The 14,252-nt window shown below is 41.8% G+C and overlaps 1 protein-coding gene across 2 annotated transcripts; it reads right to left on the bottom strand.

The window, feature by feature from the left end:
• Positions 1 to 7,594: 7,594 nt before the first annotated feature.
• Positions 7,595 to 11,814, bottom strand: LOC120655378 (probable inactive nicotinamidase At3g16190). 2 transcript variants are annotated; one of them, XM_039933144.1, is made up of 6 exons: positions 11,490 to 11,814; positions 11,268 to 11,387; positions 10,958 to 11,002; positions 9,580 to 9,811; positions 8,995 to 9,111; positions 7,595 to 7,948 (listed from the first exon to the last, which is right to left on the bottom strand). In XM_039933144.1, the coding sequence occupies exons 1-6, from the start codon at positions 11,679 to 11,681 to the stop codon at positions 7,884 to 7,886; spliced, it is 771 nt and encodes a 256-aa protein (XP_039789078.1). In that variant the 5' UTR covers positions 11,682 to 11,814; the 3' UTR covers positions 7,595 to 7,883. The 2 variants fall into 2 exon arrangements, with proteins under 2 accessions (XP_039789078.1, XP_039789079.1); XM_039933145.1 differs by lacking the exon at positions 10,958 to 11,002 and having other exon boundaries at positions 11,490 to 11,801.
• Between the last annotated feature and the right edge of the window lie 2,438 nt (positions 11,815 to 14,252).

Here is a 14,252-nt window from a genome sequence, read left to right on the forward strand (position 1 = left end):
GCAAAGATCGGGCTCAAGGCAAAGGTATAAAATAGGGCTTTTGTATTTTACCGGTCACAAGGCGTTTAGTGGATGAAAAGTGACAGGATTTGTTGAATAGATAGCCGTACTATCAAGAGGGTTTGTGTACTCATGCTTGACGGGTCTTTAGTGCCATTTTGCTCAAAATGTCTAGTCGCATGCATGAGGGCTAACGGCGTTTTGAAAAGATTTGAAAAAGACTAAGTTTGAGAGCTGACTGAGTAACGGCGGACAGTCCGCACCAGAGGGGCGGACAGTCCGCGACCGTTCCAGAGAACTTGCAGAGGCTCTGGTGGGCTGGCGGACAGTCCGCACCAGAGGGGCGGACAGTCCGCGCTCATTCCAGAGAGCTTGCAGTGTCTTTAGTGGGGCTCGCGGACGGTCCGGCCCAGGTGGGCGGACGATCCGCCACTGTACTTCAAATGTGTACCAGAAAGGGTGTCTGTCTGGTGTGGGCTTCAAAGTTGAACGGCGGACAGTCCGGCCATGGGGCGCGGACGGTCCGCCAGCTAATCTCAGGTTTGTACCAGAGAGGTTGTTTCTCTGGTTTGGGCAGAAAAGTTAAACTGCGGACGGTCCGCTATTGAGGCGCGGACGGTCCGCAGGCTAATCTCAAAGTTGTTCCAGAGACGATGTTAGTCTCTGGTGGTGTGGAACTCTTAACTGCGGACGGTCCGCCACTGGGGCGCGGACGGTCCGCCAGGGCTTAACGGCTAGTTCTGACATGCATTAAATGCACTCTGACTCACTGGTTTATAACGGCGGACAGTCCAGTTTTTGAAACGCGGACGGTCCGCGACTTCGCAGAAAAGAGTGTAACGGCTAGTTTTTGAAGGGGTGTCTATATATACCCAATGCCCGGCCATTGGGTGTCTCGCTTGGCCATTTGGATAGCATTCTTGACACATTAGAGTTAAGGCATCCCTCTCTCACACACACTTGCTTAGAGATTGCATTCTTGAGAGTGTGAGAGCTTCCTAGTGCATTGCATCAAGAGTTTGAGCTTTGTGGCATTAGGGAAACTTCAAGCAAGCGTCATCAACTTGTTACTCTTGGGAGTTGCCGCTCCCTAGACGGCTTGGAGAAGAGGATTTCGTGGAGCTCCTCCAAGGAGATTGTTGAGGAGCCCCGATTTCGGTTGTGAGAGGTCTTGTGCTCACCTCACCGGAGTGGTGAAGAGCAACTCTAGTGGAATCGATGTGTGGAGCGGTTCCTTGATTCAAGCCGGCTCAAGATCAAGAGGTTCTTGATAGAGGAGCGGTTGATTCTTGGAATCCACCTCAACGTGGATTAGGGGTGACCGACAAGTCATCGACACCACGGGATATTTTCTTGTGTCAAGCTTGGTTACTTCTCTTGCTCACTTTAATTCTTGCTTTTACTTTGAGCATTTTACTTTACTAGAGCTTGATTTGTATCTTGTCACCCTAGGTTGCAAACCCATCTAGAGATAGTAATAGCTTGACATAGGGCTTTCTTTTGTTACTAATTAAATTTCTCTAGTGTTGTTGGCTTTAGATTTTAAACCGCCTATTCACCCCCCTCTAGTCGGTGTTCTTGATCCTACAAACATTTCTTCTCAAAAGAAATGTCCAATTGGCTACGGCTCATATGTTCATTTACCAAAGTGTTTTTCCCACTTGGTTAATCCTACGGGATTCAATCCTAACCGGTCAGCACTAGAGTTCTGAATAAAAACCATGTTACTCGACTCGCCTCGAGAATACTTTGCCTCTTAAGGCACTTATGGATACAACTCTTTGTGTGCACTTCCAAAATTGAGTAGGCGCGATGCCGCCTGAGCCTGTGAGGCCCTCTAAGTGATACTTTTTAAGTATAACTACTCGATAGATCGCAAGATCGTACAAATCAAAGGATCGCGCAATCCTTCCATAAAACAAGTACCCGACATTACACAAATTTAACATTTGTACAAAACAAAGTACTTGTGGCACCAAATGCCAAACAATTTTACGAACAGTTCAAGGAGATCCGGACTTGTTCAAGGTCTCCACTATCTTGTTTGCAACGATGGAGGTTTCTTACAGATACTGATTGAATTGGTCATCAGTACAATCAGCCTTCATGCCTTGCCCAAGCGGATCAAGTGGAGTACATGGCCAGTAGGACCTTACCAACCCGAGTACATGTCCCACGTACTGTCGGGTGGTCGAGGAGACGTACCTTTCAAAGCTTTCAAGTACTTTACGAAGCCTCCCTGCCAACGTGAGCGGTTCGTCTTCATTCCCCTCTGTTATCTCCACAAGGCCCGCAACGTCTTGAGCAGTATCCTTCACATCTCTAAGCTCTTCGAGGTCTTGCTGCATCAAGTCTCGGGATTCTGACAAGTCCTTGAGTTGCTTGAGGGCTGTCGCCATCTCCTAGAAATAATCCACCTTGATCTTCTTGAGCTTTTCAATCTCATCTGCGTTTCAGTACATAAGAATCTTTAGATCCAGTACCAAGCTTTCCTCAATCTTTAACGATTTTGAGCAAGCTGTGTACTCGATTAAAAGAAAAGCTTATAAACACCAGGCAGAACAATAATGTCGACTGCGTCATATATGCTACAGACTAACCTTTTTTGGCCTTGAAGAGTTTTTTTATCTTTTCTTGAAGGGCAGCCTTCTCGGACGAGAGCTTCTTCACCTGCTCTCTCAGAGCATCTAGCTCTGAATCGTCCTGGGGCTAGCTGCTCCCCTGTTCTAACACCTCCTGCCAGAAAGTATAAAACAAGAGGATCAGTATACACTACTCGATCTAAGAACACAAGTACTCGAGACACTCGACTACTTACTCCTAACAGCTTGAAAGCAAGCTTCAACTTCTCTTGTGGCACGACACTTCCCGATGAGACTTGGGAAGTAGTCGCCTGCACCACGGAGATTGCCTTGTGCGGCACTTCATCAACTTTTTCTACAGTATTCCTTGGGTTTTGGGAATCTAGAGGAAAAAGTTGTATTACAAAACCAAACTAAGATAAAAGGGAAGTACTCTATCAGTACAAGGCATTATAACTTTACCTGTAGGGGTCTCCTCAGGAAGATTCTCGACGCCTCCCTCTTTTGGAAGCTTGTCGCTTCCATCCCCTTCCGGGAGCCTTTCATCGCTCCTCTCAGCATCAGGGAGTGGAGAATTTAGAAGCATAGAATTTGCATCTCCTCTGCCTCATGAGCATCCATCTCTGGAGTGCTCGGGGGCTTCTCCACTGCTGATTTGGGGACTGAATCATCTTCAGTGTCCCCCCTCGCTTCCAGAAGTGCATCACTGCAGAGACAAATTGGTCAGCAAATGCACTCGATATATAGTCAAATCGACAAATAAGTTCAAGAAACTTACGAAGACGCCCTTACGATGGCAAGCTTTGTCACGCCGAATTTAGGGTGCGGCCTCACGATGACGGCGTTGCCACCCGTGTTTCCAGCATCGCTTGTATTGGAACTACTCGCCGCCCGAGTAGTCCCAGCCCCCTTTGACGGGTCCACTGTGGTGGAAGGGACAGTCTGACCCACCATAGCATCATCCCCAGATGCTGTAGTCCGTGGCATCTTAGCCGCCGGACTTGAAAAGCAAAAGTTTCAAATCAAAACAAGCAAATCGACAAGCTTGGCAAAGTACTAAATTGCAATCAATAAGCTACTGACATGTTGCTCATAGCTTGTGAGGAGCTACTAGCATCATCAAACAAAATATTAAACTCGGGCACTTGCATTATTTCATCGATTGAATTCACTCTCTGAGGTTGTTCTTCTTCACCATGTTTATTCCAGATCATGTAGTTGTCTACAAAACCACTCCTCAACACATGCGATCTAATTATAGTTGTGTTGCTGAATACTCTCAGATTTTTGCAGGTTCTGCATGGGCAATGTATCACCTGTGTCTTCTCAATTCTTGCATGGTTTTCCGTAGCTTGAATGAATTTATCTACTTCTCCACGGAAATATGCATCCGTCCTTCGTGCTTTGAACATCCAAGTTCTATACATCTCTAAACACCAACAATAGAAAAACAATACATGATTCAAACGAATTAAAACAAGCTCTTAAATAATTTGCAAAATATATGCCAAGTAAATCTACACATAAGCGTAAATATTGGATAAAGTCAATTTACTATTTCATCCGATATAATAATAAATCTTTGAACAAGGGTTAATTCTAGGGTTAAAGTCTTGCGTTTTCTGAAAGTATTTTGTTATTCTTTCGGATTTCACATAATTTCAAATAAGAGAAATGATAATTCATTTGAAAACATAGGATGGAAAAAAAAATCTTGCATGTATATAAATATATGAGGGAAATCATATTATTTTCTCTCTCCTCTATAATTTTTGGAAATATGTTTACATCTAAATGAGACTAAAACTTAAAGATTGGATCCAAATAATGAGTATTCAGTTGAATACCCTTAATATAGGGTAGGCCCGCCCCTGAATACAAGCTAGATGTTTATATCTTCCGAAAAGTCATGAATGTTTCTACGCGCGTAGCTAGTTGCACTCTATGACTTGCACTGTTGCGCTATCTGATCCTTATTGCTGAACGGGTCACTAGACGAATTCAAAATCTCATCAAACATAGAGCAATTGCGCCTCATGAGAGGAGGCTTTACTTGCTCACCCTTTTGATTTAAACAAAAGTAAAACGTCGAACCGAATTTGATTTTTTTTTTTGCATTCCCTTGGAACACTCGTGTGCAATGATCGATGAGTCCTAATTCTCTTCAAAGCAAAGGTGAACAGTGAAAAGGAAAGCCGATCCGCCTGCGCTAGCGACCCGTGTGGCCGTGTGTACCAGCTGCTTATACCTCCTTGTCATAGCGTCTACTGTATGGAGTCTCGGAGTCCTAGAGTTGTCCAAGGCCCTTGATGATAGCCTTACAAATGAGTTGTAAACCAAACTATATCTACACCAATTCATTTTTATGAAGGAAATTAATATTTCCCACTCCACTCTAAACCACCACCACACACCAACCTAGCACAAACATTCCGGCTCATAATGTAATAAACTATTAGCCAAACTATGGTTACAACCCAATAAAAATCCGTTTCCCAAAAAATATAGTGCAGATCTTACCACACTGTTTTGCATAAAGTAGCTACCAGTCATACTGAATCATCTCCAAAAATTTCAATCAATTTCGATAAAATTTTATAGTCTGGACGCAAGATTTTATTTTCAGGATCCGGCTCTTTACACGGGCCCATGTGTAGATCAAACCACAATGCTTTGCACATAGTAGCTGCCAGTCGTACTGAGTCATTCCCAACAAATTTTAATCAATTTCGATAAAATTTTATATTATGAACGCAAGATTTTATTTTCATGGTCCGTCTTTTGGCGTGAAACCCATGTATAATTTTAGCCACACTGCTTTTGCACAGAATAGCTGCTAGTCATTCTGAGTCATCTCCAACAAATTTCAGTCAATTTCAATAAAAATTTTAGTGTGGACATGAGAATTTATTTCCAGTGTTCGGCTCTTGAAGTGGGGCTCACATGTAATTCTAGTCGCACTGCTTTGCACAAAGTAGCTAGTAGTCATATTGAGTCATCTCGAACAAATTCCAATCAATTTCAATAAAATTTTATAGTGTGAATGCAAGATTTTATATCCAAGTTCGTCTCTTGACGTGGGGCCTATGTGTTATTCTAGCAACACTTCTTTGCATAGAGTAGCTACTAGTCATACTGAGTCATCTTCAATAAATTTCAGTCAATTTTGATAAAACTTTGTAGTGTGAACACAATATTTTATTTACAGGGTCTGGCTTTTAATACGGGACTATTATTTATATATAGTCATATTGTTTTGCACAGAGTATCCATTTCAGCCCATCTCATCCCGCATTTACATAGAACCCGCTCCACCCACCCCATTATTTAATACAATCCATTTTAACCCACTCAAACCCACTCCATATCAAAACTCAACCTATAAAACCCATTTTAACCCTACTCATTTGTAGGCTCCTTGATGGCTCACTCGTGAGAGTGAGCTCACAGTTCATCAGGACTAACGGTGATAGCAGCAGATTGCTTCATTAATTTGGTTCTAGGAGCGAGTGGACAGGAACGGAAATCTCTCTTCAAAGGGGCTGTTTGGTGCGGGGTTCTTCCTATTTCTGTTTCACTATGAAAAATTATTCTATGTCTGAAAAGTAATTCTTTGAGTTAAATTTTAAGCATGTAGTGATTCTGAGCTTATTTTTTCTAGCTCCCAGACCTTTTGATTCATTTTAGAGAATCAAATCATTATATAAAATCAATTTTATATGTAAAAAAGAAAAACTGTTTAGCAAGAACCCTATTGAATTTAGTCTGGAAGCTCTGCCGAATTGACCCAAGATTCTTGAATATGTCGCGCTCGTTGGATGTCCAGCACACAATCACCAACACCAAATGGATTGCTTGCCACACACACACACACACACTCTGTATATCGCTACGTACCTAGGAGTTAAAAACCACCTCCACATCACGGAAGCATCTATCAAAACACGCAATTTAATTATCCTAATTCCTAAAATCTGCAAAATACAAAACACATATTTAAAAAAAAACTAATATCCCAGATTGTGATATAACAAGCACCGCAGAAGCATTGCATGGACAAACCTACACTCAGATTTTTGGAAGACTCTACATGGGAACTTGTTCCAGGAAACTATAGAAGCAAATTCTGTGCGCCGTACAAGTTAAGCAGAAGCATGCACCGAATATGATAAGCGTCATGCATGCGCCGTGCAAAACAAGCGCCACTGATATATATACTGATTGAGATGTTTGGCTTGTATGCTTAGATTTAAATATGCGGCCAGATATAATATGCGGATCTTTTTATATGCGTTGGAATATTTTTTTATCCTTTTGTGATTATTGAGGACTTTATTTTATATGCTTAGGAGCTTATGAGTTTTATATTCTCAGGTTGGCGAGACCCAACACTACGGCCGGTATGTTTTAAAATGGTGTAAAATCCTACTCGGTACTCACCATATTTCTCTCCCCCCCCCCCCCCCCCCCCCTCTCCCTCTCTCTCTCTCTTCCTCTCTCTATTCAATCATTCAAATAGCTAGGTAGCACTTGGCAGGATATTGTAGTGGCTAAGACATATAAAGCAGATCTAGCATCGACACAACAGATCTACAGAAGTGATTTGGCAATGGTTGTGGTGCTACCTCAACATCATATGAGGTCTACACAAACACAACAATGATGACGAGGACCACAGCGAAGCGAGGAATTTTATTTGATGAGACCAGCTTTGCCCATCTGGATGCTGGAGAACCAGTAGTTTCCTGTTATTTCCTTTCGCAAAAGTATCCTGATGTGGTTGTAGACTTGTAGTAACTCTCTTTACCCGTAGTCATTGGGATTAGCTCGTGGTTCTGGAGGTTCTCTGCTGCCCTGCGCTGTTTACCCACCCCTGGGTGCTGACTGCTGACAGACCAGCTAGCTGAAGGTTGTGGAGTGCGACTGTCGTGCTGAGCACTCGGGTAATTTCGTTGCGTTCGCAAACATGGATTGATCGAACGACAGATTGGGTTACGTTCTGAAACCTCCCATGGGGGCTAACAGACTCCCTGTTCCATCACATCTGTTTCCCCACTGATTAAGTGGCCATCACCCATCGACCACATTGCGTGATAAGCTCTATCTTTACATAGGGATTAGAAGTTTGCATACATGGCGGCGTCTGGAATTGTTCTTACCTGGCAGAGTAACACTACAACTACACAGAGTCAGACGTAAATGAAGTCGAAAACCAAAAAATTGAAGAGGTAGGTGTTGCATCTCGGACACTAGGGGATGCCCTTGGTTGCCGAGAGACAGTGGAATGAAGAGAAAGTGAGCCTAGCGGCGCCATTCTTCTAGGGTCGGTGTCTCCACTCCAATGTTCTTCATATCCCTGATATTTGCTGGGTAACATAAAATAGATGCATTTCAGTCGCTGGGAATCCCAAGGAACAGATCATATAGAATGAAAATCGTAATGGTATAAAGTATAAACTTTGTCAACTGTCAGATGTTGCTCTGCAGTCAGTATCAAGAATAGGGTAATTTTTCCTAAGACAAGAATTTGTTGCCAGAGTTTTAACCTGTTTAATAAAAAAATTCATGTTTAGGAAAACAGGTCATTAAACTTGTCACATGGTGTGTTGTGTCATCTAGATCCCTATACAATTAACATGCAAAATAGGTCCATACATGTGTTGAGAGTGTGACTCAGGTTCAACACATCTTAATAAGCAAGTAATTACGTACATGGCATTTTTATTTTTATTTTTTTTGACGAAAACATGGCATTTTTATATTGAGCTCGACATGCTGCCATGCTCTAAAACATGCTCATGACTGTTAAATATAAGGCACTTGTTTGTAAACCAGGATAAAGCTGAAGTAAATTCCTACATTGCTAAATTTGAAATAGTGACGACATGAATGAACATATGAAGGTCCAATGATCTGCCGTCTAACCGTTGGATCATTTTTTTTCCTCCAAACATGCAGGATTACATTGGGTCATTGAAATGAGTATCAACCTTGCAATTTGAGAAACAACTGTAGTGAAAATTTAGTAAACATACACACTCTTTATCCAGTGCATAAAAGTTTGACGTTGGACTCAGAACACAAGATGTAACGACACTTTGACACAGAGTATGTACGTGTTCTAAATCTCAATACTGCAGTCAGCACCATGTGCGTTGATCCACTTCCCAATATCATAACTTAAATACCAACTCAACAACAGTGGATCAAATAAGAACATTGATAATACAATACTTTTTAAAATTATATTTCATAACATGGAAAATCTAGAATGCAAGCTTTTCATTTTTATGTGAAATAAATATATCTAACATTATTGTAATCCTAAGCACATTAAAATGCCAAAAGAGCAGAAATATTGTTTTGACGTATAAATTAATATAAAGGGGATTTATGGAACATGAGTACTCACACAAATGGATTTCTGGCCTTGCAGCAGCTGTTGCATCAATAAGAACTGTTATTTTCTCGTAGTCCAGTGCTACAGCATCAAAGACAGTCTGCCGGATGCAATTTGGTGTTTGAACTCCTGAAGATGAACACAGACATACATAAGTAACATAATCTTGTACTATTGGATATTGAGCTCTCTCTCTCTCTCTCTCAAGCAGAAAAGGAAGGATCTAAGTTTTTTTATTGATTTTTTTCTTTTGGTGCAAAGGTTACAATACAGTGGAAAAGAGAATATTTTTCATATCTATACAGAGATATATAAGAATAAATGGTTGTTGCCATTGTATGTCTATGTCAACTAGAAACATGTGGCCTTTCAAAAGGAAAACTAGAAACATGTGGCCTTTCAGAAGGAAAACTAGAAACATGTGGCCTTTCAAAAGAAAAACTAGAAACATGTGGAAAGCAAAAATTCCACAGGTAGAAAGGAGTACTGCAATCAGATAACTAAAAGAGTCCAACATTACAGAAATAGATTATCATGGTGACAAAAGGATAGTCAATTCCATATCAATATATGTCATATCAGAAGTTCAGAACCTACCAACAATAACCAAGTTCTTTATTCCAGCAGTTTTGAGGACAGAATCAAGGTGTGTCGCAAAGAAAGCACTGAACCTTGTCTTCACCAACTTATACTCCCCCTTCTTGATAACAAGCCCATCAGCTAGCTCTGCACCTTTCAAACCTTTCACGGTTGGACCCTTCCCCGCAGAATAGTGGTGCCTGCGGAAAAGTTCAACATCCCTTCCAGAAGGGTCATGCTCTCTGACGACTTACATTGCAGAGAACAGTAATAGGGCATGACAGTTAGTTCTATCACACTACTTTCTGAATCAAATGGCTTCATGTAAAAAGGAGACAACTGTAGGTTATGAGCAGATGGCAGAATGCCACATGCCCACATCCTCTAACAAATATGTAGAAACCATTTTAAGCAAAGTTCATGCACACCAACACATTCAACTAATGTAAATGGATAAGTATCAGAAGCACCAAATTGAAAAACATAAATGAAAATGATCTCAGGCTGGAAGATGACAGCTACATATATTTATGTACAAGTTCCTGGGAAAGTGGCAGAAATTGGAAATATATGCTAGACAGATTATTTGTTTTGTTGCTTTCGAGACAACTTTAATAGCATCATACCATTCCAGACATTTATGAACAAACCACAATTGTGCTCTCTCTGAATGAAATAATGTAGGTCTACCACTTAATCAAGAACTCTAAGCATATTGCCCTGCATGCAATTTGGTCCTAAAATAAAACTTTCAATTTTATAATTTTCTTTCACACACAAAATCTGACTCTCATTATCCCTGAAGGAAAGGGAAACAAAAGGGAACTGTTTCAAATTCAGAGTTAACTAGAAGCAGACACAATGAGAAATCCCTAGAACCATTACACCTGTCGACCATCCAATGCTGAACAAATGTAGATGCTCGAGACCCAAATAATCCTAACGACCGCTATCATCAGTAAAGAAAAGTTGAGAGGTGCATGTTTAGGAAGGAAGAATGGCCAAACTATATAAACTGGTTCAGAATGAAGAAGATCTTAGCCATTAGTTCTATAAACTTTTTAGGTGTGCACACGCAAGTGTCAACCTACTAGGGGGACACACAAAAGGGAACAAGACCTAAAAGGTAACTAGTGATGTTAACATATTAGCCAATTAAATCCTAGAAGAAAGATGAAAGCAAAAGGGAACTATTATGAATTGATAGTCAATCAGAGGAGACACAATGAGAAATCCCCCCACAAACCAATTTTAAGTTGCACCAGATGTTATGTTACAGACCCAAATACTACGCAGCACTGCTATGACTAAGGAAGGCTCAGGAGTGCCATGTCCATGTGCATTACACTGGACAGAATGGTCAAACCATGTGAGCAGGTTCAGATAGAAATAAGACCTTGGTCAGTGATCCTAGAAATTGTGTCTCTGAACGTGCCAATTCCTGTTCCTTGCACGGCAAAAGCACAAATAAATAAATAATCACTTAGTTAACCGAAAGAACAATCAAAATAGGAACCTAGCATCATGCCAAGAACGAACTTACAACGCAACGCCACAAAAGATTCCTCTTTAATTGGACCGGAAAATCAGTACGACTAAGTGCATTGAACCAATAAATTGAATGTTGCTCTCGTACTAGAGTCTGGAACGAGAAATTGAGCAGAAATTACACCAGGGCACGCGGAATTAGTAGTGGCAGAACTGACCCAGACGAGGAAGATGCCGCGCTGCCTCGCGACGGCCACGGCCTCGGCGACGGCGGGGACGACGGCCTCGCCGCCGGCCACCAGCATGGGGCTGCGCATCCCCGGGTCCACGAAGTCCTTCTGAACCGAAAACGAAGCCACAAAACACGAAGCCGTGAGAAACAACTCAAAATCAAGAATCGCAAACTTCTCCGTGGAAAGAAAGTCCCCCCTCAAAAAGACCTGCATGTCGATGACGAGCATGGCCGTCTCGCTCCATTTGGCGGCGGCCGCCATGGACCGCCGCGATTTGGGGGCGCCGGTCGGGATCCTTGGGCCGGAGAAGAGGCGCTTCTTGAGGTAGTGGAGGACGAACTTGTCGAGCGAGAGGAGCAGCACCAGCAGGCACGATAGCAGCGCCAGATGTGATGGCATAAATCGCCAGGGAAAACAAAAGCAAAGAAAACAGGAAACGAAACGGATTCGATGCGACGGGGGATTGCGATGGCGCAGTGAGAAATTTTTTTATCCCGCGGCGTCTGGAAGGTGCCCCCTGTTTGCCTGCCTGTTTGATCAGGAGAAAAATGGATTTGGGGCTTTGGTGGCAGGACGGCCTATGGTGTATGCGAATAGGAGGTGTTTAAACTTTAAACGGAAAGAAGCGATGGGATTGATGGTGGAGTGAATGAATTTGTTGGGGTTTGGTTGGAAGAGTTGGTACTTGTACCAATATAGCCAAGGGATTGGAGTAGAGCTGGGGCTGCTGGGCCTTTTTGTTATTGAAAAAATCGGTGAGATGGTTTTGATGCGCCTGAGTTAGTAGCATGGATTCCCTTTGCGTTTAGAACCAACAAATTTAGGTTTAAGAATATTCCAAGCTTTCTGTATTTTTCCAGCACTGAACCTGGATAAACCGCAGATCAGTGCTCCGATGTCACACCCGGTTTTAAGGATAAAATCGAATGCATAACTATATGTATGCTAGAATCAAGTTTCATACATATAGAGATATTATAAGTAAATAATCAGTAACAGTATCACATAAAAGAGAATAAAAGCAACTAAAAGACTATAAGAGTTATACAGCTTATCCTGGAAACGAAGGCTTCAAATTTCACAGACAATCGACTGGGGGTTGCGTACGCCTAAAACTCAACATCATCTTCATAATCTTTATACACCTTCTCCTCTGAGCAGCAGTAAGCAAGGGTGAGTACACTTATGGTTAGTACTCAGCAAAGCCACAAGAAATAACCAGAATATGATTTATATCCATCTTTAAGTTTATTAATCATGTGAGGGTCCAAACCGCTATTGACCGTGAGCACGGCTAACCGGTTAGTTTTAACTCTGCAGAGGTTGTACACTTTCACCACAATTCGCGTAAAAGTTCCGAAGAACTTTAAACCCAACCATGCATGTGCTAGTTAGGCACAATACCACACTTCCGAGGTGTGATTGCATAGGGACGCTACGAGACCTTTACAAAGATTCCATAACAAGTAACAATCCGCTAAGGTTTCAAGTTAAAGCAGAACATAACCCTCCCTAATGGTCAGCTTCTTAGCAAAGGCCGCTACCCCAAGAGGGCCGGGCTATACCCCATCGATGCATCCCCTTTTGCCCTTTCGGTAAGACTGTCACAAGCTAGAGTCTCCAATTAATCAGCCAAGACCAGAGCCATATAGTATTGTGGTTGTACTGTTTTCCTGGGTGGTTCTTCATGTTCCAATTAAAACAAAATATTCTTGTAAATAAAGCATAGATAGAAGTGTGGTTAGGGTCACTTTCCTTTCACCAACGAAAAGCTACTCTTACTGCTCTTCACTGCTCTTCAGCTCTTGCTCACTTGGAATTCTTGATTCTTCAAGCTTCAAACAACAATCCTTCTACTCGAACCAACCACCGAGCAAATATACAAAGCAAACAACAAGTGCAACTAAGACCAATACACCAAAACAAATGAAAGGCTTAAAAAGAGCATACGAAAAGATAGAGCTCGTTGCTACGGTTACGAGAACGCAAAAAACACAGAAAACGTAGCTAGGGTTGAAAAAAAACAGCTATCAGAAGATTTATGCTATAAAAGAAAACAACAGAAAAGAACTTTAAGCTTCAGTTATTTTATTCAATTAGAAAGCAAAGGATATTCCAAAGAAATATCCAAGATTATAATTAACACATTATATTCATGTTTGCAAAAGCGATGTTGAACTTAGTCCAATTTTATTCAATTATCTATGGACCATTTACTAATTAAACAGTTAATTAAAAAGAAACTTGTGAGAGCATCTAAACGCACAACTTTATATGATCATTGTTAAACTAACAAACTAAATTACAAACACATTTGAGTTGATATTAATCAAGTTAACATTATGAAAGGACCGGTAGCGCGCTCTAGCCTAAGAGGGGGAGGGGGTGAATTAAGCAACTAAAAACAAAGACCTATGGCTCCAACTAGTTTGCACAAAATTAAACTAAAACAAGCTATCTAGATGTGCAACTATGGTTGTTCTAGTGTGAAACCCCTATCCCAAAAGAGTTTAGCAACCTATAGCCTTTCCTATCAAGAAATTACTCTATGAAAGTAAAGGCATACAAATTGCTAGTATGAAATACGGAAACTTTAAAGAGCGGAATAGGAGATAGCAAACTCTTGACGTGGGTGTTTATCCCGTGGTTCGGTTAGCCACAAAGGCACACCTACATCCACGTTGTTGTAGCACTCACTAAGAGTATTGCTACTCGGCCACCAAGTCTCTTCCGTGAACACAATCACGGTCACCTTGGCCCCGAGTTCCACTAAGGAGCTTCTCCACAAAGGATGGGGGTCTCCGTGTCCCCCGCACAAAGATGTCGTCGCCGCTCCACACCAAGTCGGAGGGTCGATGACGTTGCCGGCGAGCCTTCAAAGCTCCAAGGTGCCGGCGCACCGAAAACTTCTTTTGGTTCAGTTAAGAACCACAGCACAAAGGCTCTAGGCCTTGCAAACTCACTCACTAA

The sequence above is a fragment of the Panicum virgatum genome, chromosome 1N (genome assembly GCF_016808335.1).
Source record: "Panicum virgatum strain AP13 chromosome 1N, P.virgatum_v5, whole genome shotgun sequence".
NCBI lineage: Eukaryota > Viridiplantae > Streptophyta > Magnoliopsida > Poales > Poaceae > Panicum > Panicum virgatum.

Excerpts from the sequence above, each read along its gene's own strand:
- LOC120655378 (XM_039933144.1), bottom strand. The coding sequence starts at position 11,681 with ATGCCATCACATCTGGCGCTGCTATCGTGCCTGCTGGTGCTGCTCCTC. Across the intron at positions 11,003-11,267 it reads GCGGCATCTTCCTCGTCTGG|GAATTGGCACGTTCAGAGAC; the intron begins GTCAGTTCTGCC and ends TGCAAGGAACAG. Across the intron at positions 9,112-9,579 it reads AAAGAACTTGGTTATTGTTG|GAGTTCAAACACCAAATTGC; the intron begins GTAGGTTCTGAA and ends GTTCATCTTCAG.